General features: G+C 40.8%; 1 protein-coding gene across 5 annotated transcripts in view; it reads right to left on the bottom strand.

Moving 5' to 3' along the window:
- Window positions 1–23,251, bottom strand: part of vps54 (VPS54 subunit of GARP complex) — a 97,071-nt gene that overhangs the window by 44,990 nt on the left and 28,830 nt on the right. For all 5 annotated transcript variants that reach the window (XM_072581574.1, XM_072581578.1, XM_072581576.1 and 2 more), the window contains exons 5-13: window positions 22,927–22,961; window positions 21,049–21,189; window positions 19,459–19,844; window positions 16,474–16,597; window positions 13,940–14,047; window positions 7,432–7,487; window positions 6,379–6,475; window positions 5,553–5,896; window positions 1,152–1,281 (exon numbers count right to left, since the gene is read on the bottom strand). In XM_072581574.1, coding sequence (XP_072437675.1) covers window positions 1,152–1,281; window positions 5,553–5,896; window positions 6,379–6,475; window positions 7,432–7,487; window positions 13,940–14,047; window positions 16,474–16,597; window positions 19,459–19,844; window positions 21,049–21,189; window positions 22,927–22,961 — 1,421 coding nt within the window. The remainder of the gene's footprint in view (window positions 1–1,151; window positions 1,282–5,552; window positions 5,897–6,378; window positions 6,476–7,431; window positions 7,488–13,939; window positions 14,048–16,473; window positions 16,598–19,458; window positions 19,845–21,048; window positions 21,190–22,926; window positions 22,962–23,251) is intronic.

Raw genomic sequence — 23,251 nt, 5'->3', positions numbered from 1 at the left:
TGATGGTATCATCAGAAAATTTGTAAATAGCATTCGAACTGAATTTGGCCACACGTTTGAGAGTGTATAAGGAGCATCGTAAGGGGTTGAGTTTGCAGACATGCAGGGCCGTGGTGTTGAGGATTATTGTGGAGGAGGTGCTGTTGCCTATCCTTACTGATTGTAGTCTGCGGGTTAAGAACCTAGTTGCAGAGGGGGGAGCAGAGTGCTAAGTCTCAGAGTTTGGAGATACGTTTTGTTGGAATTATGGTGTTGAAGGCAAAATCTCCTCTGCACCCTCTCCAAGGCTTTGTCATTCCTCTTTATGGGAGGCACCGAGAATATTATAAAATCAACAATTGATAAAGATTTATAATAATGTTCTTTCTTCTGATTTCTGTGCCTCTATTTACAAAGCTCATAGGCATTTTCATTAGCTCACTCCAACTTTGTATATCACCCAAGGGTGGAACAAACACAGTCATCAGCTTGAGAACTGCAGCATGGAGCCTGGAGCTGACAGGACTGGATACAGGCAATCAACCAAACTAATAAGAGGAAAGAGAGAACAGAAGTATGCCCAGGAAATGGGTCTAGCTACAAGCAACCATGGAGGGGATGCAGGCTCATTTAATATTAATGTAGGAAGTTGTGGAGGCCCAGATATTTGCAATCAGATATGCAGGTTTCGAGTAATTTATTTATACCATTTTAGACTTTGCAGCTTTGGGACAACTCACTCACCTGAGGATTCACACCTTCTGTTACTCTTAGGAGTTTCCTTTCAGTTTAAAACAGCATAGTAACAGTCGTGGCAACTACACACTGTTCAAGAATTGACTAAAGAATAACAGGACACAGTTTTTCAGAGTAAACTGATCGAATTGAGCATAAGGATTTTACTTAACTCAACTGGTGAACAATAACAGAAAGCAATCTGTTTGAAAGGAGAAAGTCGGAAAGGCTTAAAGCTCATCAACAGGAGGGAAAATGAAGTGGCTGATGTCATTATCTAGACATTTTATGCAGTTTAGAAGTAACATTTCACACAATTTGCAAAATCAGTGAAACCTTTAGTAATCAACCAATCGACAAAAGACAGAATACATTGTCAAATTACACACCAAATCTGAGCAACTGATAAATCAGAACTGAACGGCAATTTAGCGTACCTTAGCTCTAGCCATAAGAAACTTAACACATCGGTCATGGCAGATGTCAGAAGCACTGTAGAGAAGTTCCTGAAGGTTATTGGCAACTCTGCCAAGTTCTAAATCTGTCAGTTGCAAATCATCACCGACTCTAAAAACAAACAAGAATGTGGTCAATTCTTCATCTAAGTCTTTCTCACTTATCAAAGACTTCTTGTCTTGGAATTAATTCACCACCCACCACAATCACGTATCACACTCCAGCTTTTGTGACTGGGCTAACTGTGCAATATAGGATTGCTTTGCACGTTAATATTCCACCAGTAATGACATGCCACACCAAGCTGAATTACATATTTTCCCTTAAACCTAGGTCGAGAGAATAAAATTCTGCAGATGTACAATTTAACAAGACATGATTTTAAAATGCAAACACTGAACATTTGATAGCTTATACTAAATTGAATGTGGTTAAACAGTTTTATACCTTAACAAGTTTAATCACTTGCATTAATTTATCTCTCAAATGTTACTACCACACGGACGTACGAAACAATCAGGATAGAAAAGGGAACAAAGTGTAAATTGGGACAAATCACATCCTCTGGTTAGGGATTCAAGGACTTAGAAGTAGGGAAGAAGGAAAGGGAAAAGGAGTGTAGAGAAAGAGGGAGAAGATGAGGCAGGGGTGAGGAGAGGTGGGGTAATGCAGGTGGAGAGGAGAGATAGAGGGAAATGGAAAAGGGGTAGGGAAGGGGAGGGAGGGACTAAATATCAGAGACAGGCCCTGTAGGAGTGAATTAGTTTGGGCATCATAAAAATCTCTCTCCAAAAATAGTACGATAAATCATCTCCGAAATACCAAGAACAAAGCAATTATTGTCATATTTGTTGTTAATCCTGAGTAAATTGGAGAAAGCTCAGCAACTTTGATAAAGAAATGGGATTCTACTGCCATCTCGTGGACACCACAAATCCTGCACCACCTGCTCATGCCTTAAAGAACCTGCAGACAGGCCTGGGATGAAATATTTGGGGGTGGGATCAGGCAGCTTGCCTCCCCTCCAAGCCACTCAGCATCCTGACCTGGAAGTGTATCACTGTTCCTTTAATGTTATTGGGTCAAAATCCTGGAACTCCCTAAAGGAGGATGAGAGTACTGAACAGCAAATGGACTGCAGTGGTTCAAGAAGTCAGCTCACCACCAACTTCTCAATGGCAACCAGGGACAGGTAGTAAATGCTGGCCCAGCCAGTGATGCCTGGATCCCATGAGTAAATAGTAAAAAGTGCTCGCTCCCCAAAATTAGTGGGCAGCACGATGGCACAGTGGTTAGCACTGCTGCTTCACAGTGCCAGAGACCCAGGTTCAATTCCCACCTCAGGGGACTGACTGTGTGGAGTTTGCACATTCTCCCAGTGTCTGCATGGGTTTCCTCCGGGTGCTCCAGTTTCCTCCCACAGTCCAAAGATGTGCAGGTTGGGTGAATTGGCCATGCTAAATTGCCCATGTTAAATTGCCCCTAGTGTTAGGTGAAGGGGTAAATGTAGGGGAATGGGTTTGGGTGGGTTGCGCTTCAGTGGGTCGGTGTGGACTTGTTGGGCCGAAGGGCCTGTTTCCACACTAAGTAATCTAACAAAAATCAAGTCTCTACACTATTGCCTCTATGGAGAAACTCTGTTCTGCAGAACCATTTTGGTTAAAAAAAAGATAAGATTTTATGAAGTTAAAACTGAGCATTGTTTTTAAATATATTAAAATTAACCATTAGGACATGCATGCTATTAAAGCGAAGGCATGATAAACAAGCAGAGATTCTAAAATGATATACCAACAGCACAGGTCACTGCTAAATATGAAGGAGGGTTGGCAGGGCAGATTATAACAATGGACCTCTAGTGTGTTCCCTCAATCTTGTTACAGTAAAGCTGCAGTAATCCATAAACTCTTCTAACTACATTACCATTCCTATTTAAAATATTCCTTTTGGTAGCATACATTTGCAATCCCGATTCTCTTAAAAAAGTAAGATGAGCTGCCTGGGTATCTGACGTATTGCTATTGGTCACACATCTCCTTGGCTGATGTACATGCCTGAATTGACTGGATGGCACAGCAAGCTTGAGAAGCCCTATAGCCAGTTCTCACATGCTGGGAAATCTATACACCTTACCCAAGCTGTTCAGTGAGTGGCCGCATGTATTGGCCATGGAAAAGCTGTTAATAGTAAATCCCACTTGTTTAATTTATCTCCTGTCTGTATTTTTAAATAGTTGATATACAGCAACGTCGAAGTCATAGAGTCAGACATGTACAGCACAGAATCAGACCCTTCGGTCCAACTTGTCCATGCCAACCAGATATCCTAAATTAATGTAGTCCCATTTACCCAGCCTTTGGCCCGTATCCCTCTAAACCTTTCCTATACTTATACCCATCCACATGCCTTTTAAATGTTGTAATTGTACCAGTCTCCACCACTTCCTCTGTAGACAAGCAGGAAGAAGGGTGACACCTGAAATGTTGACGACTCCACCTTCTGACGCTGCCTGACTGGCTGTTCCCTCCAGCTTCCTGCATGTTTACTTTGGATTCCAGCATCTGCAGTTTTTTTTGTCTCCATCACTACCTCTGGCAGGTCATTCCGTGCATACACCACCCGCTGCGTGAAAAATATTCCCCTTAGGTTCTTTTTAAATCTTTACCCTTTCACTTTAAACCTATACTCTCTAGTTTTGGATACCCCCACCCCAGGAAAAGACCTTTATGCTATCCATGCCCCTTGTGATTTTATAAATCTCTATACGGTCACCCCTCAGTCTCCGACGCTCCAGAAAAAGCAGTCCCAGCCTGTTCAACCTCTCCCTATAGCTCAAACCTTCCAACCCTGGCAACATTCTTGTAAATCTTTTCTGAACCCTTTCAAGTTTCACAACATCTTTCCAATAGGAAGGAGACCAGAATTGCACACAATATTGCAACAGTGGCCTAACCAACATTCTGCACAGCCATAACATGACCTAGGTAAAAACAAGGACTGTAGCTGCTGGAAACCAGAGTCTAGATTAAAGTGGTGCTGGAAAAGCACAGCAGGTCAGGCAGCATCCAAAAAGCAGGAAAATCGACGTTTTTGGGCAAAAGCACATGACCTCCCAACTCCTGTACTCAATGCTCTGACCAATAAAGGAAAGCATACCAAACACCTTCTTCACTAACCTATCTACCTGTGACTCTATTTTCAAGGAACTATGAACCTGCATTCCAAAGTCTCTTTGTCTAACAACACACCCTAGGACCTTACCATTTAGTGTTTAAGTCCTGCCCTGATGTGCTTTCCCGAAATGCAGCACCTCACATTTATCTAAATTAAACTCCATCTAATACTTCTCAGCAGGCTGAGCAGTGGAAGAACACAATTCAATTATATGACAGAACTCAAAGCAAAATACTGCAACTGCTGGCGACTTTGAAACAAATTCAGAAAAAGTTGAAGCGTGCCTCAGCAAGGGTCTATAAAGCTCAAAATCAGGCCAACTTTGGTAAATTAATATAGTTTTCACACAGTTGCCATTAAAAACTATTTCTAATACAGTAACAAATTTGATTCAACTTGAAGTGGAATGTTTGTGGGACTGTGGGATAATAGTGAGGGGGCATTGTGAGCAATTTTAGGCCCCATATCTCAGGAAAGATGTACTGGCCCTGGAGTGGGTCCAGAGGAGGTTCACATGAATGGTCGCAGAAACAAAAGGCTTAACATATGAGGAAAGTTTGAGGACTCTGGGTCTATACTCAATGAAGCTTAGAAGGATGAGGGTGCAATCTAATTGAAATTTACAGAATACTAAACAGCGTGGACAGAGTGGATGTTGGGAAGATGTTTCCATCAGCAGGAGAGACTAGGACCCAAGGGCACAGCCTTAGAGTAAATGGAAGACCTTTGAGAACGGGGATAAGGAGAAACTTCTTCATCCAGAGAGTGGGGAATCTGTGGAATTCACTGCTACAGAAGACTGTGGGGGCCAGGTCACTGAGTATATTTAAGACTGAGATGGATACATGCTTGATTGTCAAGGGATCAAGGGTAATGGGAAGAAAGCAGGAGAATAGGGTTCAGAAGCATATTAGCCACGATTGAATGGTGGAGCAAACTCGATGGGCCAAATGGCCTAATTTCTGCTCCTATGTCCTATGATCTTATGGGTGTGATTAATTCAACAATGTTTTCAAAGAGCTAGGACAAGTACAATGGTCTGAATGGCCTCCTCCTCCACAGTAACATTTTGTAAGTTATTCTGTTTGGAATTTCATATGTAGCATGTTAAAATACCAACTGCAGAAACTAAAGGGGGAGAAAGTCAAGTTAACTGTTGCACGCAATGACTCTTTCGAAATAGTAACAACAACAACAATAGAACTTACAAGATGTCTAGCCCTCCTGGTGTGGCTGAAGATGATGTTTGCTCCTTGCTGGAGGAGGAATCAGTTGCACACTCTGCTTCCGATGTCGAATCACTGCCACATGGGTCACTACTTTGGTAATCTGTCCTCTGTGATTCAGTTTCTACTCCAGGTGAAGACAGTTCTCTCTCATTGTACGCATCACTAATAAACATGCCTTCATGAGTCAAATAGGCCACTTCTGTATCCAATGTGTGACCCAAAACAGGAGTCTTTTGACTAGATACAAGTTCTAGTTCTCTGCATTTTTCCCTGCTCTTATCCAATACCAGGAAGACAACATTGCGAATGGTACTCACTGTTCCCTGTACAAAGTTTTAGAGACAAACACACAAAAATTATCATGTAAACAATTGTTAAAAGGTTCCTCCAAATTACTTAATTTGAATCAAAGTTAATGTAGAGCAGGTATTCATTTTTCACAGTTTGAAAATAAAGTTCCAAAACTGCTCGGAGATGAATAAAATATGCAATTACAAAGGTTGCAAATTTTAATCAGTTTACCCAATTACTATTTTCATCAACAATTAAGAATCCATTAAAACAAAAACATTTACTATTTAAGTACAGTCTTCATCACATGTTGAGCCTTACCAAACTGTACACTCAAACAAGTAGTAGCTCAAAACGTGGCAGGATTGGGTAGAAGAAAGAACACCCAGGTTAGTGCCACCCTGTAAATGGATAACCCCAGTAAGGTACTTCCCTTTGTCTACTGTGCTCCCGAGCATGATTTGTAAGGACAGATTTGGGGTTCTGTTAAATCCTAAATGTAGTCAAGACTTGCCTTAACCCGCTTCAGAAAGTTAATAAAACTTGCAAAGATGTTTTTCAGAAGGTCCAACCACTGAGGAAAATTGAGCATTCTCATTTGGTCAGCAAGCCTTAAAAAAAGTAAATAGAAATAGACAAATTACTGGCTGTTTTATTTACGTACATTTGTGCAGACATAGATTACGCATGAACAGTGAATTAGGACCAGCAGTAGGCCATTCGGCCCCTTGAGCCATTCAACAGAATTATGGTTGATCTGACCATTTCACAAACCCAGACAACCTTTCACCTCCTTATCAAGAATCTATCCACCTCTGCCTTAAAAACATTCAAAGGCTGCTCCCAAAGGGTTCAAAGATTCATCACTCAGAGAAAACAATTCTCCTTACCTCTGTCTTAAAAGGACAATTCCTCATTTTAAAACAGGGACCCCTAGTTTTAGATTCTCCTACAAGAGGAAACACCCTCTCCACCCTATCCTGTAAAGACACCTCGGCATCCTGTGTATTTCAATTTAGTTGCCTCTTACGCTTCTAAACTTAATTGAGGTCAGAGAAACATGGGCAACATAGTTGGCTGCTTGGAGCCGGTGAAATCGGTAAGCCAGTGGGGAAAACTGCAGTGGTTTCATTTAGCTTGCTGACTTTTTGAGCAGCAGCACCACCTAAGCTAACACAATGTGGAGGCACACACTTGGAGTAATTGCTTCAATTCTAGTAGTTACTATAGCTGACTGCAGAATGCCCATCAGAAACAAATGCTAGAAATGCTACAATAGGGTGTTTACAAGTTACTACAACAGGATGAGCTATATCAGTCAAATAACACCTTGCTATTTCCACTCACACTGTTATACAAGGCTATAATGAAAGTACTTGGTTAAGTTTATCACAGTAAATTATGACTTGCAAACTGTAAAAGGGATGCCTTTACTTGGTTTTTTTTACAACAGCTTCTACTTTCTAAAAAGTAGATGGGAAATTCTTTAAGCCCTAAAACATTTATTGCACATTACCTGCAAACTAATTTTACAGTATTTTTACAAAGAAAATGCAAATAGACTCACTTCAGGACAACTTCTGTGTCAATTTCTTCCATTTGTGCAATTGTTTCAACCACACACTGTAGAACAAACCAGAGAAAAGTGAGAGGCAGAAAGCCAGTGTTGTCAAATATTTCCAAATGTAACTTTAGAACACATCAAATCATTTTAAGAAGTACCAACACACATTAAAATGTGCTTTATGCAAGTTCTCTCAGTTTTATAATATTTGCTTGTTTATTCTCATATTCTAATATCAAAGTTCAATCTTTCTGACATTTTTTCTGCTGGTCTCAAAAATTTTCCCAATCTTCTGGCTTGCCACTAATCCTCACAGAACTGTACTTTTATCTTTCAACTGGATCCCATGCTTATCTTCCTCAGTTATCCACAAGTGGTTCATCATTCTCAGAGTTCTTCCTCAACTGAACAGATCTTCTTTGAAAGTTATGGAAATCTCCCAAAGCATCTGTCACTGCTTAACCACTGTTTCACTCTTTAATGCATTTTTCTGGTACATTGTAACAAACTGTGTCTTTACACCTTGGCAATTGTCTTTACTTAAGTTTAACACACTCATTTCAGATCCAGGCTCCTTAGACTTCAAACTCAATGCAAAATTCAATCTGGGAGTGCTAGTCGAGGATTCTCTAAAGGTAAACATGCAGGTTGAGTCCGTGATTAAGAAAGTGAATGCAATGTTGTCATTTATCTCAAGAGGGTTGGAATATAAAAGCACCGTTATGCTACTGAGACTTTATAAAGCTCTGGTTAGGCCCCATTTGAAGTACTGTGTCCAGTTTTGGTCCCCACACCTCAGGAGGGACATACTGGCATTGGAGCGTGTCCAGCGAAGATTCACACGGATGATCCCTGGAATGGTAGGTCTAACATACGAGGAACTGCTGAGGATCCTGGGATTGTATTCATTGGAGTTTAGAAGATTAAGGGGAGATCTAATAGAAATTTACAAGATAATACTTGGCTTGGAGAGGATGGATGCTAGGAAATTGTTTCCGTTAGGCGAGGAGACTAGGACCCGTGGACACAGCCTTAGAATTAGAGGGGGTAAATTAAGGACACAAATGCGGAGACATTTCTTCAGCCAGAGAGTGGTGGGCCTGTGGAATTCATTGCCACGGAGTGCAGTGGAGGCTGGGACGCTAAATGTCTTCAAGGCAGAAATTGATAAATTCTTGATGTCACAAGGAATTAAGGGCTACGGGGAGAATGCGGGTAAGTGGAGTTGAAATGCCCATCAGCCATGATTAAATGGCGGAGTGGACTCGATGGGCCAAATGGCCTTACTTCCACTCCTATGTCTTACCGTCTTATGTTCCAACCTGTCACTAGAGAATTCTTAACTAAATAAACAGACGGGTAAAAGAGGGAGGAGTGAGGAAAGATTGAACAAGAAATGGAAATCTTCAACTCAAAGAAAAATTAACCATCAGGTTTGTACAACAGATATCGACCTAACTTTGAATTGTTGTTTTCTCCATATTCCTGACATCATGCCAAGTTTTATATTACAGCCATTTGAATTTCAGGGCAAATAATCTCCATACAAACTTTAAACTTGGACAGAATGGAGACCTTGCCAATAACCTGTAGGTGGCCTCAGAATTCTGTAAAACTTATACAAAAGCACCATTTCTAGAGGGAGGCAACGGCCTAGTAGTATTATCACCAGAAACTCAGCTAATGTTCTGGGATCTGGGTTCAAATCCTGCCTGGGCAGATGGTGGAATTTAAATTCAATAAAGCACAATAGCCATGAAACCACTGTTGGTTGTCAGAAGAAACCCATCTGGGTCACTAACATCCTTTAGGGAAGGAAACTGCCATCCTTACCTGGTCTGGCCTACATGTGACTCCAGACACACAGCAAAGTGGGTGACTCTTAACTGCCCTCTGGGCAATTAGGGATGGGCAATAAATGCTGGCCTAGCCAGAAATACATACATCCAATGAATGAATTAAAAAAACAAACTCAGTGGCACAGTGCAGAGAATTCCTTTAAACCATTCTGCTGTAGTATCTATTCTCAACAGAAGATGCTACAAATGATTGACACATCTCACTCATTTTAATAGAAAAGCAATCATGGCTGAATGTTTTAGCACAACTAGACTTTTAGAAATAAAAATATAGTCTGAATACTCAATAAAGAGTAACGTTTACTGTTGCTTTTACAGGCCTAGCTTATGGTTGACATGCTGCAAAGGTAAAATATTCTGTAAAGTTTTCAACAAAAATAACAGGAGGTACACATGGATTTATTTTACAACATCACACAATATCCTAAATAGTGGATACATCAATTAAACATCTTTTTGGTGCTCAAAGCTATGGATCATACGTTATTCTAAATGAAAACAAAGGGAAAGAAAATGAAATCACAGCTTGCTAAGCATGGATCCCTGCTCATTCAAACATGGTAACATCCAAACACTTCTACCGGTGAACCAAATGGATTTAATACAAAGTAAAACAGAACATGCTAGGATTATTCAGCAGGACAAGAAGAATCTTTGGAGATTGGAAGTGTAAATGTATCAGTTTGATGGCCTTTCATCAGAACTGGATTTAATGCTGGAAACCAAATGGTGGACACTTCAGTTGCCGGTGGATAGCAACATTATGCATTGGTTGGATCATTCATAAAATCCTGGAAACATCCTGAAGCACCACATGATTTTGATTTATAGCATGACTAAAACTAACAACTTGCATTTATGTAGCACCAGCAATGTAGAAAAGCAGACAGAATTGAAGGGGTTGAAAGTCATGTTAGCCTGTAGCTGCCTGAGAATGACAGGGAGGAGCAAAGTTCACAATAATTTCAATAAAAAAGGACATCTTCAGTCCAAGCTCCAAGGACTGGATTAGTAGAACCTGAAGAATGTTAGAATTTGTCAATATTTGTTCACTCCTCACTGGACACAGCTGAAAAGCAACTCAACAGGATGCAAGGTCAGCAGCTGCAGGATGAGGTTAGAGCCCGTTAAAAGCTCAAAACACTGACAGGACCCTGTCCACAAAGACCAGTTTGTTGTTCCCTTTGCAGCAGTGTTTCCCAGTTTATTTGAAGAAATAGAACTGTGCCAGATGCAGATAAGAACTTTGAATGTATAGTTTTTTCCTGTTTAAACTAAAAAGATTACAGAACAAGAGAAAAAAAAAAGCCTATATGGCAATTAAACTGGATATCCCAACAACCAACTACAGAAAGCTACTAGGGGAGGCAGAGGACATTTAACCTCTCTGAGCAGATGCCTCAACTCACATCATCATGTCTGGACAGTGAAGGGCTGGAGTAGTGTGAATGGGCATGGGATTGTGGTCTCACCAGAACAGAACATAATGGCATTGCCCATCAACGGATCTGTTCATACATACTACATTCAGAAAAAAAACTTCAGTTCTTCATGTTGTAAAAACGGAGAACAGTTATGTATTTGCATTGTAAATTAATATTGGGTTAAACTGAGCATTAGACGGCCAGCTCTAAGCATATGGTTTAATGCAGACAGAAGCAACCACAACGTAAAAGCTGAAATTGCAGGAGAAACTCAGCAGGTCTGGCAGCATCTGTGCAGACAGAAACAGAGTTAATGTTTTGATTTCACTGACCCTTATTCAGAACTTCTGGAGGAGTCACTGGATTCAAAACATTAACACTGCTTTCTCTCCACAGATGCTACCAGACTGGAGATTCTTCAGAAATTTTTGTTTTTGTTTCAGATTTCAAGCATCCATAGTTCTTTATTTTATTACAAAATAAAGCTGCCAAGCTGTCAAAGTGCAGTGGCCATGCTGAGCACAGCATACCCAGCAAGTACATTTCACACCTACCACCAGCTTCGCATGACCCACATTTTGACAGTACACGCTAAACTCAACCTGGTTTTACGAGTCGTGTCAGTGTGCAGGCATGAAGAAATCAACCAGATTGATGCGTAAAATTGCACAAATTTTATTTAATGGTTTAAAATACACCAATAATGGAAGTGGTAACAAGCACGTTAGACAAAGGAGGCAGTTGACATGATTTATTTACATTTCCAGAAGGCATTTGAAGCCCATGGTGTCAGGAAGACAAATAAAATGTTAGCATTCATTTCAAGAGGGTTAGAATACAACAGCAGGGATGTATTGTTGTGGTTGTATAAGGCTCTGGTCAAACTGCATGTTGAATACCGAGAGCAGTTTTGGACCCCATATCGAAGAAAGAATGTGCTGAGCCTTTGAGAGGGTTCAGAACTTCAAGAATACCGAGAGGCATCGATAGAGTGATATCAAGATTCTTACACTTGCAGGACCCAAAGGCATAGCCTCAGAGTGAAGGGATAACCCTTTAGAACTGAGATGGGGAAGAAAGTCTTCAGCCTGAGGCTTGTGAATCTGTGGAACTCATTACTGCAAAAGGCTGTTGAGGCCAAGTCACTGAGTGTACTTAAGACACAGGTAGATAGGCACTTGATTAGTAAGCAGATCAAAGGTTACAGGGAGAAGGCAGGGGAGTGCAGCTGAGAAACATATCAGCAGATCAGAATCAATGGGATAAATGCCCTAATCCTGCTCCTATACAACTCCCCTGGGCCAGATAGGATTTTTTTAGATTAGATTAGATTCCCTACAGTGCGGAAACATGCCCTTCGACCCAACAAGTCCACACTGACCCTCCGAAGAGTAACTCACCCAGACCCATTCCCCTACTCATGCACCTATCACTATGGGCAATTTAACTTGGGCCAATCCACATAACCTGCACATCTTTGGATTGTGGGATTCTCCTAGGATTCTCTGGGAAGCCAGGGAGGAGACTGCCGAGCCTTTGGCTTTGATCTTTATGCCGTTATTGTCTACCGGAATAGTGCCAGAAGACTGGAGATTAGCAAATGTTGTTCCCTTGTTCAAGAAGGGGGGTAGAGATAACTCTGTAATTATAGACCAGTGAGCCTTACTTCGGTTGTTGGTAAAGTGTTGGAAAAGATTATAACAGATAGGATTTATAATCATCTTAAAAGGAATAAGTTGATTAGGGATAGTCAACACGGTTTTGTGAAGGGTGGGTCATGCCTCACAAATCTTATTAAGTTCTTTGAGAAGGTGATCAAATAGGTGGATGAGGGTAAAGGGGTTGATATGGTGTATATAGATTTCATTAAGGCATTTGATAAGGCTCCCTACTGTAGGCTATTGCATAAAATACTGTGGCATGGATTGAGGATGATTCAGCGGTTTGGATCAGACATTGGCTAGCTGAAAGAAGATAGAGGGTGGTGGTTAATGGGAAATGTTCATCCTGGAGTTCAGTTAGTAGTGAGTACCGCAGGGATCTGTTTTGGGGCCTCTGTTGTTTGTCATTTTTATAAATGACCTCGATGAGGGTGTAGAAGGATGGGTTAGTAAATTTGCGAATGACACTAAAGTCGGTGGAGTTGTGGACAGTGCAGAAGGATGTTGCAGGTTACAGAGGGACACAGGTAAGCTGCAGAGCTGGGCTGAGAGATGGCAAATGGAGTTTAATGCAGAAAAGCGTGAGGTGATTCACTTTGGAAGGAGCAACAGGAATACAGAATACTGGGCTAATGGTAAGATTCTTGGTAGTGTGGATGAGCAGAGAGATCTCGGTGTCCATGTACATAGATCCGTGAAAGTTGCCACCCAGGTTGACAGGGTGGTTAAGAAGGCATACGGTGTGTTAGCTTTTATGAGTACAGGGATTGAGTTTTAGAACTATGAAATCATGCTGCAGCTGTACAAAACTCTGGAGGGGCCACACTTGGAGTATTGTGTACAATTCTGGTCACCGCATTATAAGAAGGATATGGAAGCTTTGGAAAGGGTGCAGAGGAGAGTTATTAGGATGTTGCCTCGTATGGAGGGAAGGTCTTACGAGGAAAGGCTGAGGGGCTTGAGGCTGTTTTCGTTGGAGAGAAGAATGTTGAGAGATTCCTTAAGAGACGTATAAGATAATCAGAGGGTTAGATAGGGTAGACGGTGAGAGCCTTTTTCCTCAGATGATGATGATTATCACAACGGGACATAGCTTTAAATTGAGGGGTGATAGATATAGGACAGATGTCAGAGGTAGTTTCTTCACTCAGAGTATCTGGGGCGCAAAACACAGTGCCTGCAACAGTAGTAGACTCATCAACTTTAAGGGCATTTAAATGGTCATTGAATAGACATATGGATGAAAATGGAATAGTGTAGGATAGATGGGCTTCAGATTGGTTTCACAGGTCGACGCAACATCGAAGGCCGAAGGGCCTGTACAGCGCTGTAATATTCTATATTATGGTTTAATCATCATTTCCTACAAAATTGTTCAATTTAGTTTTGATTTTGAAAATGTGCAAATCAAACTGCCCATTCTGCTTTCTTATGGAAGACTTTCTTTCAATAAATTGGATACACATCAACTGATGTAAAAGTTATATGTTCCATTAAAAGCTTGATCTAAAATACTAAAGTACCAGAAATCCCACAATAGTAAGATACTAGTGGGAACATAGTGTACCTGTTTAATTATGTTCTTTGCAGCTGCAATCATCTCTTCATGATAGATGTCTAGAAAGTCGAGCTTCCTTTGTCTTAGTAACCCAAATACCAAAGAAACCAACCGTTCCTTTAAGAAAGAATAAATACATTTACAAAGCAACATAACCTTTTCTTATTGTGAACAGGCTGTTCTGTAAAGTTCTCAATCAGGTAGCACATAATTTACCTTAAATTTATTAACAGCAAAGGTAGTTAATGAAAAAAATGATGATGAGAGAAAATATAGCGAAATGCTCAATATCTGGAATGTGACTACATGAAAAACCAGAATTTATACGTGATGAAATTTAGAAAATCTCAAGTTGAAACTGAAGTATGAAGAAACGTCATCTTGATTTGAAACCATTTTATTCTAGTCATTGCCCACATATTCATTTGCTGACACTGGGAGCAGAGGGCAAATGTGCAGTCAGGAGTATGGGGACAGTCACCCCAACACATGCTGCACCCTTCCTTATTGGATAACACAAGTTTAAATATTGTGCAATTACAAAATTTCATTAGAAATAGCTTATTTCATTTGGTGGCTTGGTAAATAAATCACTAGACACAGCCTCCTCCAGCCCTGCATCATCAGTTAACGGAGTGAAATGGAGGAAGAGATTAGCAGTGCTGTAAACAGAACACTCACATCCCGGTTTATTTCAATCACTTACAAGTTAGATAGACAGCAGGTTACACAGCAAATAAAACCACCCACATTCATCCTATTGCTGGCCACGTCTCTTAAATCAAATCTCAGGACAATCCCCATGACTGCAACAACCTTTTTTCTTATAATGCACAATGAAGTGTCTTTAATTTCTGTTATTTTATTTTCAAAACCTAAAAATTGCTGACTTCCAAAATTGTTAATGCCTGCCTGTGACGAACCTAAGTCGAGCAGGATCATAAAGCATTTAAAATGTCCTCCTTCACATGAACATTGTTCATTAAATTATATCTTTGCTACTGCTTCCGCTTCGTGAAGTCAATGATTATAACAACATACGATGACATTTTTGACTATTTTCTAACATTTCCACAATGTGTTTGTCAACGCAGCTCCAAATTACTGTGTCACAGCAATTCTATTAATCGCACAACATTCCTACTCAATTCCAACCCAGCAGGATGAAGCACTTGTACTGAAAAACCTCAAACATAACTGAACACTTAAAATTTGACTAAACATGGCATTCTCTTCTGGTTGCAAAAAAAAAAGATCAATTACTAATGACATTGCAGAGAAATTTAGATGGCTGAATTTGTAACATCTCAGGCTAAATGAGGGAAGACTGGGAAAAGTGATACTTGATGACCATCAAACTATTGTTGGTTGTCAGAAAAACCCATTTGGTTCACTAACATCCTTCAGGGAAGGAAATTGGCCACCCTCATCTGGTCTGACTTACATGTAACTCCAGACCTACAGCAATGTGGATAATTCTCAATTGCCCTCTGAAATGGCCTCACAAGCCACTCAATTCAAGGGCAGCTCGGGGCAGGCAATAAAAATGCTGGCCAGCCATTACGCCCACAGCCTATGAGTGAATACAAAAAAAAAGTGATCTCATTGAAACATACAGGATGCTTAAGGGGCTTGATAGGGTAAATGTTAAGAGGATTTCTCCCCTCATGGGAGAGTCTAGGCATGGTCTCAGAATTAAGGGGTGCCAAGTGAAGATTGGGATGAGGTGGTTTTTCTTCTCTTGGAAGGTTTACATGCCTTTGGAACTCCTTGCCACAGAGAACTGTGTGGGCAGGGTCCTGCTGATCAATAGGGGTGTTGAGGTTTACGGGAAAACACAGCAAAGTGGATGTGAGGAATACTGGATCAGACATGATCTTGTTGAATGGAGGAGCAGGCCATGGAGCCAAATAATCTCCTCCTGTTCCTATTTCTTATGGCCTTGTGTACTTACCTTCTGTTTTAGTGAAATAAGCTCAGGATTTAGTGATATCCATTCAGGCACCCGTTTTTACATCAGCTGCTTTCTGTTGCAGCATAGTAGCAGTGTGGTTAGCACTGCTGCCTCACTGCACCAGGGTCCCGGGTTCAACTCCAGCCTTGGGTCACTGTCTGTGTGGAGTTTGCACAGTCTCCCCGGTGTATCTATATGGGTTTCCTCTGGTGCTTCAGTTTCCTCCCACAATCCAAAGCTGTGCAGGTTAGGGTGGATCGGCCATACTAAATTGTCCCATACTGTCCAAGCACGTGCAGGCTATGTGGATTAGCCATTGTAAATGTAGGGTTATGGGGACAAGGTAGCGGACTGGGTCTGAGAGTGAAGCTCTTCACAGGGCGGGTAGAGACCCGAAGGGCCAGATGGCCACATTCCATACTGTAGGGATTGAATGATTTTAAAAAGGGTGAAATGTTAATAACACATCACTCTGTGGATGCTGAATTTGCATATTCACAGACTGAAATTATAACAGAATCAACACATCTAGTTGTAAAATCAAACATTTAGTGCGACACTTTGTAATACAATAAGTACTTTCACATACCTCTTCTAGCAACTGATCATCTTCCAAGGGCCTATTTAAGTCACTATGAGCATATGTAGAAAAATCTGCTATCATCATCTTATCTATGAGTCTTTCCAACTCGCACAGTTGTGAACCAAGGTGCCTGAAAAATGCAATTGTAGAAATATTTCTGAAACAAACATACCTCAAACAAATAAACACACTCAGGGATTATATAGGAAGCATTCCTGTCTACACTGTATAACATTTTTTTTTAGTAATAATTCATTCGATATAATATGTAACAATTTATTTTGTGATCAGTGTTTTAGAAAGGGTCTTTTGGCCATGTCCATTAGTTACAAACCATTACTGGTAAAACAATATTTCTATCAAAAGGTGATCCTGAGCAGTATACAATGGGTTATTATGTTCAGTGGATATACAGAGTATTCACATCAATAAACATGTACAGATTTAATAGTCCCTTAGCAGACGAGAAGCAACGTTCACTGCACCAACGGAAATGAACAACCATTGTGAAACTTTCATTATGTGGACCATTAACAGAAATCAGGAAACTGTTAGTAAATACAGTATTAAACAATTTATTAGAATTTCAGCTTTCTGTTTTATTAGATGATTATAAATGAATAAATAATTATAAATGAAGCAGCCTCAATGACAACAAACAAGGACTGATGCCCTCTAACCCCATTCCATAATTCTCAATGTGGAACTGAAGGAAAGATATTAAAATTTGGCAACAGTTTCTTGGTGCAAAAATAAACACATCTGAAGATTTGCACAATTTAAAAATAACCCATATGAAATAGGATTCAAACAGGTCCTGGAAAGAAAATGTACTAATATTTGAAAGGTAAGTATTAACAAATGGGAGAAGTAAGGAGCTCGATGCAACAGGTTATAGAAACCCACAAAACACAGCAAGACAAATGATTAGATTAGATTACTTACAGTGTGGAAACAGGCCCTTCGGCCCAACAAGTCCACACCGACCCACCAAAGCGCAACCCACCCAACCCCTATATTTACCCCTTACCTAACACTACAGGCAATTTAGCATGGCCAATTCACCTGACCTGCACATCTTTGGACTGTGGGAGGAAACCGGAGCACCCGGAGGAAACCCACGCAGACACGGGGAGAACGTGCAAACTCCACACAGTCAGTCGCTTGAGGCGGGAATTGAACGCGGGTCTCTGGCGCTGTGAGGCAGCAGTGCTAACCACTGTGCCACCGTGCCACCACAAATGGTCTCTTCCTGTGCCAGAAAATCTTGAATCAAGACTCACAATGCTGCGTGTTTCTTATTTATAAGACCTCATTCCATATAAACTCTACAAGTGGAGACCATGGCCCACTGGTAATGGATGAATAAACCAGAAGTTAATACCCTGCTTAACAGGCTCAAATCCCACAGCGCAGGTCATGGAATTTTGATTCAATTAATGGAAGTGAAAGCTAGTCTAAGTAATAGGATCATGAAATATCTATTGTTTTCAATTCACAAATGCCTTTCATGGGAGGTTAGACAGATAGGAGGCTGGAAGAACACCGCAAGTCAGGCAGCATCAGGAGGTGAAGTCGACGTAAATCTGGTCAGTTGATCAGCCTACCTCGTTGAAATGCTAATAACCCTGCTTTGCATTCTTACCATTTTCTGTCTTTAAAATAAAATTTCTATATGCAAATTTCCACTGCAGAACATCAGAAGATTCATGAACGCAGGAAGGGTGCCATTAATTAAGAAAGGTGGTAAGGAAAAGCCGGGGTACTATAGACTAGTGAGCCTGACATCAGTGGTGGGCAAGGTATTCTTACCTGGTCTGGCCTGCATGTGACTCCAGACCCGATGCAATTGATTGTCATATAAAACAAAGAACTGCGAATACTGGAAATCTGAAAGAAAATCCAAGTGCAGCAGAAACTCAGCACGTCTTTCAGCATCTGTGGAGAGAAGGTTCTGATCAAAAGTCACTGGACATGAAACATTAACTTTGTTTTTCTCTCCACAGGTGCTGCCAGACCTGCTAAGTTTTTCCAGCAATTTCTGTTCTTAATTCTTAACTGCTATCTGAAATGGCCCAGCAAATCACTCAGTTCAAAGGGAGTTAGGGATGGGCAAAGGTCAGCAACACCTACAGTCCATAAACAAACCAGGGGAAATCCAGGAGTAGAAATTATAAGATCTGATTGTCATCTCCTGCACACTGCTGCTCCGAACTCCCCTGAAAATATTATCTTAACTCTCAATGCTCAACAAGTAATTGCACCATTTATTGCCATCTGTTGTACTGAGACACACTATCATGTGTAGAGTTTGCACATTCTCCCAGTGTCTGCGTGGGTTTCCTCCGGGTGCTCCAATTTCCTCCCACAGTCCAAAGACGTGCAGGTCAGGTGAATTGGCCATGCTAAATTGCCCGTAGTGTTAGGTGCAATAGTCAGAGGGAAATGGGTCTGGGTGGGTTACTCTTCAGAGAGTCAGTATGACTTGTTGGGCCGAAGGGCCTGTTTCCACACTGTAGGGAATCTAATCTAATCTAATCTAGGTTGCTAATCTATGGTGCGTTAATCTGCAATTAGTTTGCTAAAAAAGGCCAAAGTGACCATCTGACAGAAAATAATGAAAACTGAAGTTACCCAGAGATTCTGAACTGATCAATATTCTGTTACAAACCACATACATGTCTGGGGAAAAAAAAAGATTCTGATGTAAGACTTCCAGTCAAAATAATCTCTCTCCAGTTTTTAATCATGTTTTATAAGGGGACTTCTCCAGCCCGACAGAATTTTTGTGGGGAGAGGTCTCAAACCTAGTCTGTTGATCAGCCTACCTCATTGAAATGCTAATAGCCCTGCTTTGCATTCTCACCATTTTCTGTCTTTAAATCAGAATTTCTATATGCAAATTTTCATTTCAGACCATCAGAAGATTCAAGAATGCAGGAAATATCTGCAAAAGAGTTAATGAGAAATGAACTTTGCACCATCACTTACCTGAAACTATGAATCCCCTGAAGCTCCTGTTGTAGCACCTCCTGTGTTGTTGCAATTAGGTCCAGTGCCCCAACAAACTCTGAGGTTGACAGCAATAATTGTACTGTGGGCTGTGTTTGGTGAACAGTGGCCATTAACTTTAGTTTGTTGTACATTTTTACACAGTTATTTCTAGTCACAGCAAGTCTCAAAATTTGCAAAGATCCTTCACACATTACTTTGTCAATCTGGGCAATTTTATCACGAAGCATTTTTACGGCTTGCGAGGTTTTGGTGAGGTAGTCCTGCAGTTCATGTTGAGAAGTCATAGCATGAAAAAAGGCATCAGAACGGAGAGAAATCTGGTGGGCTATATTCACTTCCACAACGTCTAAATAATGTGTTAGCTGCAAAATAAAATCCATTAGGAATTTAAATCTCAGAATTTTACAACTTGGATGGGGGCATCTGGTTAATCACAATTACGTTCAACAGCTTTTTGTGTATTGCCATACTCTACTATAAATGTTTAGTTTTGAACTATCTATCCAGTTTATAGATCCTCCTTTGGTTTCTGATTCGATCTGGAACTGTCAATGGTTCTCCTTCCTCAGTATCACCTTTGTCATTTTGGACACCTCAAATCTGGTCTGCAGCACAGATTTCTCATCTGCTAAGCAGACCAGCTAGCATACGGTTTTCTATGCATGAATACATGGAAATAATTGTGGGATGCCCACTGAAAGGTTTACATATTTACAATCTTTAAACAGCTATGCTAATGAACAATCAAAGAGGAAAAAGTGCATCACCCAGATACTGGGCACCTTCCACTATACATTGTGGGCAAATTGATAAATTATGCTGAAAACAGACCTTCTCCAACTTTGAACCAAAGTCCTTACTTTGAAGAGGTGGGTCAGCTCAATCTGAGGAATCCTAGTTCCAAATAAAACCAGTAAACCCAAGCCAGAGCTTCTTTAATTTATAGACTGTATATTGATCTCAAGAGAAGTTCCATAAATTGGTCTTGCACCTGAGCTCATCAAATTACAAGCATCACAGGCAAGAGAAATAACTGCACAATCATTTCTGAATACTTACTAGATCTATTGGATGGACTACTTGAATGCAATACCACAACGGCTTATAAAAATAATCAAATAATTCCTCAAGTACATTACATAATATGTATTTTGGGGAGGACTGTTTTGGCTTGATGGCCTGAATCCTTAATGATAGGCAAAGTCAAACACTAATCACTTGCCTGCATTCAATACAGTACATTTGGAGTTGATTCAATTGAAGTTCATTAAACTTCTCATGAAAATCAAACTAGATAACATCATTTAAACCACCTCTACATAAAAACAGCATGCTTATTCCAGTGTAATGAAAACAAAATACTGAAAATACTCTGCTGTACAGACAGAATCTGTGGAGACAGAAACAGAGATGTTTCAAGTCTGTGACTATTTAACTCAAATGAACGGGCAAGTTGGAATCTCTCTTGATTCCTACTGATGCAAATTTCCGCATCTGAAATACAACAGAGCAAGAGCATAGGAGAACGTCTCAAAAAAAAAAGTCATGAGCTGTGTATCTGGATACCTTTTCTTGCAATAACCTTGACGATGCTCCATCACGAGTCCCCTTCCCACTGGCTCCATGTTGGCCACTGAAATGTGACCAAGGCAAAACAGTAGAAAATGTTAAAGGATCTTCCAGAGCAAAGTCAGACTTCAAAAATATCTGTAAAGGTGAGAAATAAAACAAGTAAATAAATTATTCTCAAAACCATAGTTCAGATTCTGTTTAAATATCAAAGAAAACAGCTGGGAGGAGTCTTAGGCAACAACTGAAATAATCATTAGGTAATACTAAATAGAAATGCAATTTATAGTTTTGAATTTTAAAAATATATTATTTCTTTTCCTCTCCAAACTGCAACATGCAGCCACATGCCTTGCATCTTAACAAACCGTAGGCAGCACAGTGGTTCAGTGGATAGCACTGCTTACCCACACAGCCAAAGACCCAGGTTCGATTCCAGCTTTGGGTGACTGTGTGTGGAGTTTGCACATTCTCCCCATGTATGTGTGGGTTTCCTCCCACAATCCACAGGTTAGGGTGGATTGGCCATGCTAAATTGTACAGAATATCCAAGATGTGTAGGCTAGGTACATCAGTATGAGGAAATGGGAATTTGTCTTGCAAACGTTTCGTCCCCTGTCTAGGTGACATCCTCAGTGCTTAGGAGCCTCCTGTGAAACCCTTCACAGGAGGCTCCCAAGCACTGAGGATGTCACCTAGACAGGGGACGAAACGTTTGCAAGACAAATAGGAGAGGGGAATGGGTCTGGGTGGGACGTTCTTCGGAGGGTCAGTGTGGACTTGTTGGGTCAAATGGCCTATTTCCACAATGTAGGGATTCTTTGAAACCCCTCTCAGCACTGACTATTTGGCGAGTAGTTGCTCTATAAAATCACAATCAGTCATTTGGCAATACAGAATTTCAGTTTTTGCTGAAAAAAGCTTTTCATTTTGCAATCCTCAATCTAGCATTAGCAAGAAAGTCTAATACATAGAGAAGACAACATTTGTACCACACAAGAGAAGTGGAACGGTGGCTCAGTGATTAGCTGTCAGCTGAAGCCAGGGACCTGGGTTCGATTCCACCTTCGGGCGACTATCTGTGTGCACATTCTTCCCATGACTGCATGGGTTTCCTCTGGGTGGTCCAGCTTCCTCCTATAGTCTAGAGATGTGCAGGCTCAGTACATTGGTCATGGGAAATGCAGAATTATAGGGACAGAGTGGGGGAGGGGAGCGAGTCTGGGTGGGATGCTCTGAAAGTCAGTATGGACTCAATGGACCAAACAGCCTGCTGCCACACTGTAGGAATTCTATGATATCTATGAAGTGGTTGCCATGGAGAATGCACCAGTTGGATGATGACTAACAGCAACATTCCCTCTAAGCTGTGCATGTGCACACTGCTCCAAAACTTTACTCACAGCAATGGGCACTCTAATCATGGCATTGACTCTGGTTCTAGATGTTGCTGCCACGCACAAACCCTGGAGGTCCAGGTAACCAGAAAGAAAATTAAAGGGGACACTGGTTGACAGTTGACAGTCAATATTTGATAAATTATAAACCAGGCAGATTGACTCTAGTTAGACAAGACTTTGCCCCGAAGAAAAGTTGTCACCTATTTTGTTGAGCTGAAAAAGTGCAGTGTGTGTACATGTTCTGTCTTTCTGCAAAACAATTTAGCTTCCAGAACTCACAAGAGCGTCACAATACAAATCCAACCAACAATCCCAGTCAGCATTATCCAGCAAAGGACAAGTAATTAATTCACACTTGGCTCAATGCCAGAGGAGGCATTAAGGCGGCATTTTTGTACTTATGAAATGCATTGATCACATCCATTTGCACATATTAGTCAAACAAAAAAAGGAAAACATAACTATTGTGTGTTACCTTAGGTACTTGATCCAAATCTGTCCTTGATCTGTCTGCAATGACATGAATCAATTCAATTAAAATCAAGGTATATTATGCAGCCGAGTAAAAGGAAAAATAAAAATACTAATTGCACTGGAACCAGCATTCAAATAATTAAGTTAGTTATCATAACAGTTCTTATCTCACTCAACAGAGCCACAAGTGTGGTGCTGGCAAAGGACAGCACACATCAGGCAGCATCCAAGGAGAAAGAGAATCAATGTTTCAGGCATAAGCCTTACATATCAGGCTCCTGCTCCTCAGATGCTGCCTGACCTGCTGTGTTTTCCCAGCACCACAC

Source organism: Chiloscyllium punctatum, chromosome 11 (assembly GCF_047496795.1).
Source record: "Chiloscyllium punctatum isolate Juve2018m chromosome 11, sChiPun1.3, whole genome shotgun sequence".
NCBI classification, from domain to species: Eukaryota; Metazoa; Chordata; class Chondrichthyes; order Orectolobiformes; family Hemiscylliidae; genus Chiloscyllium; species Chiloscyllium punctatum.
This window is presented reverse-complemented; position numbering and strand designations above follow the sequence as displayed.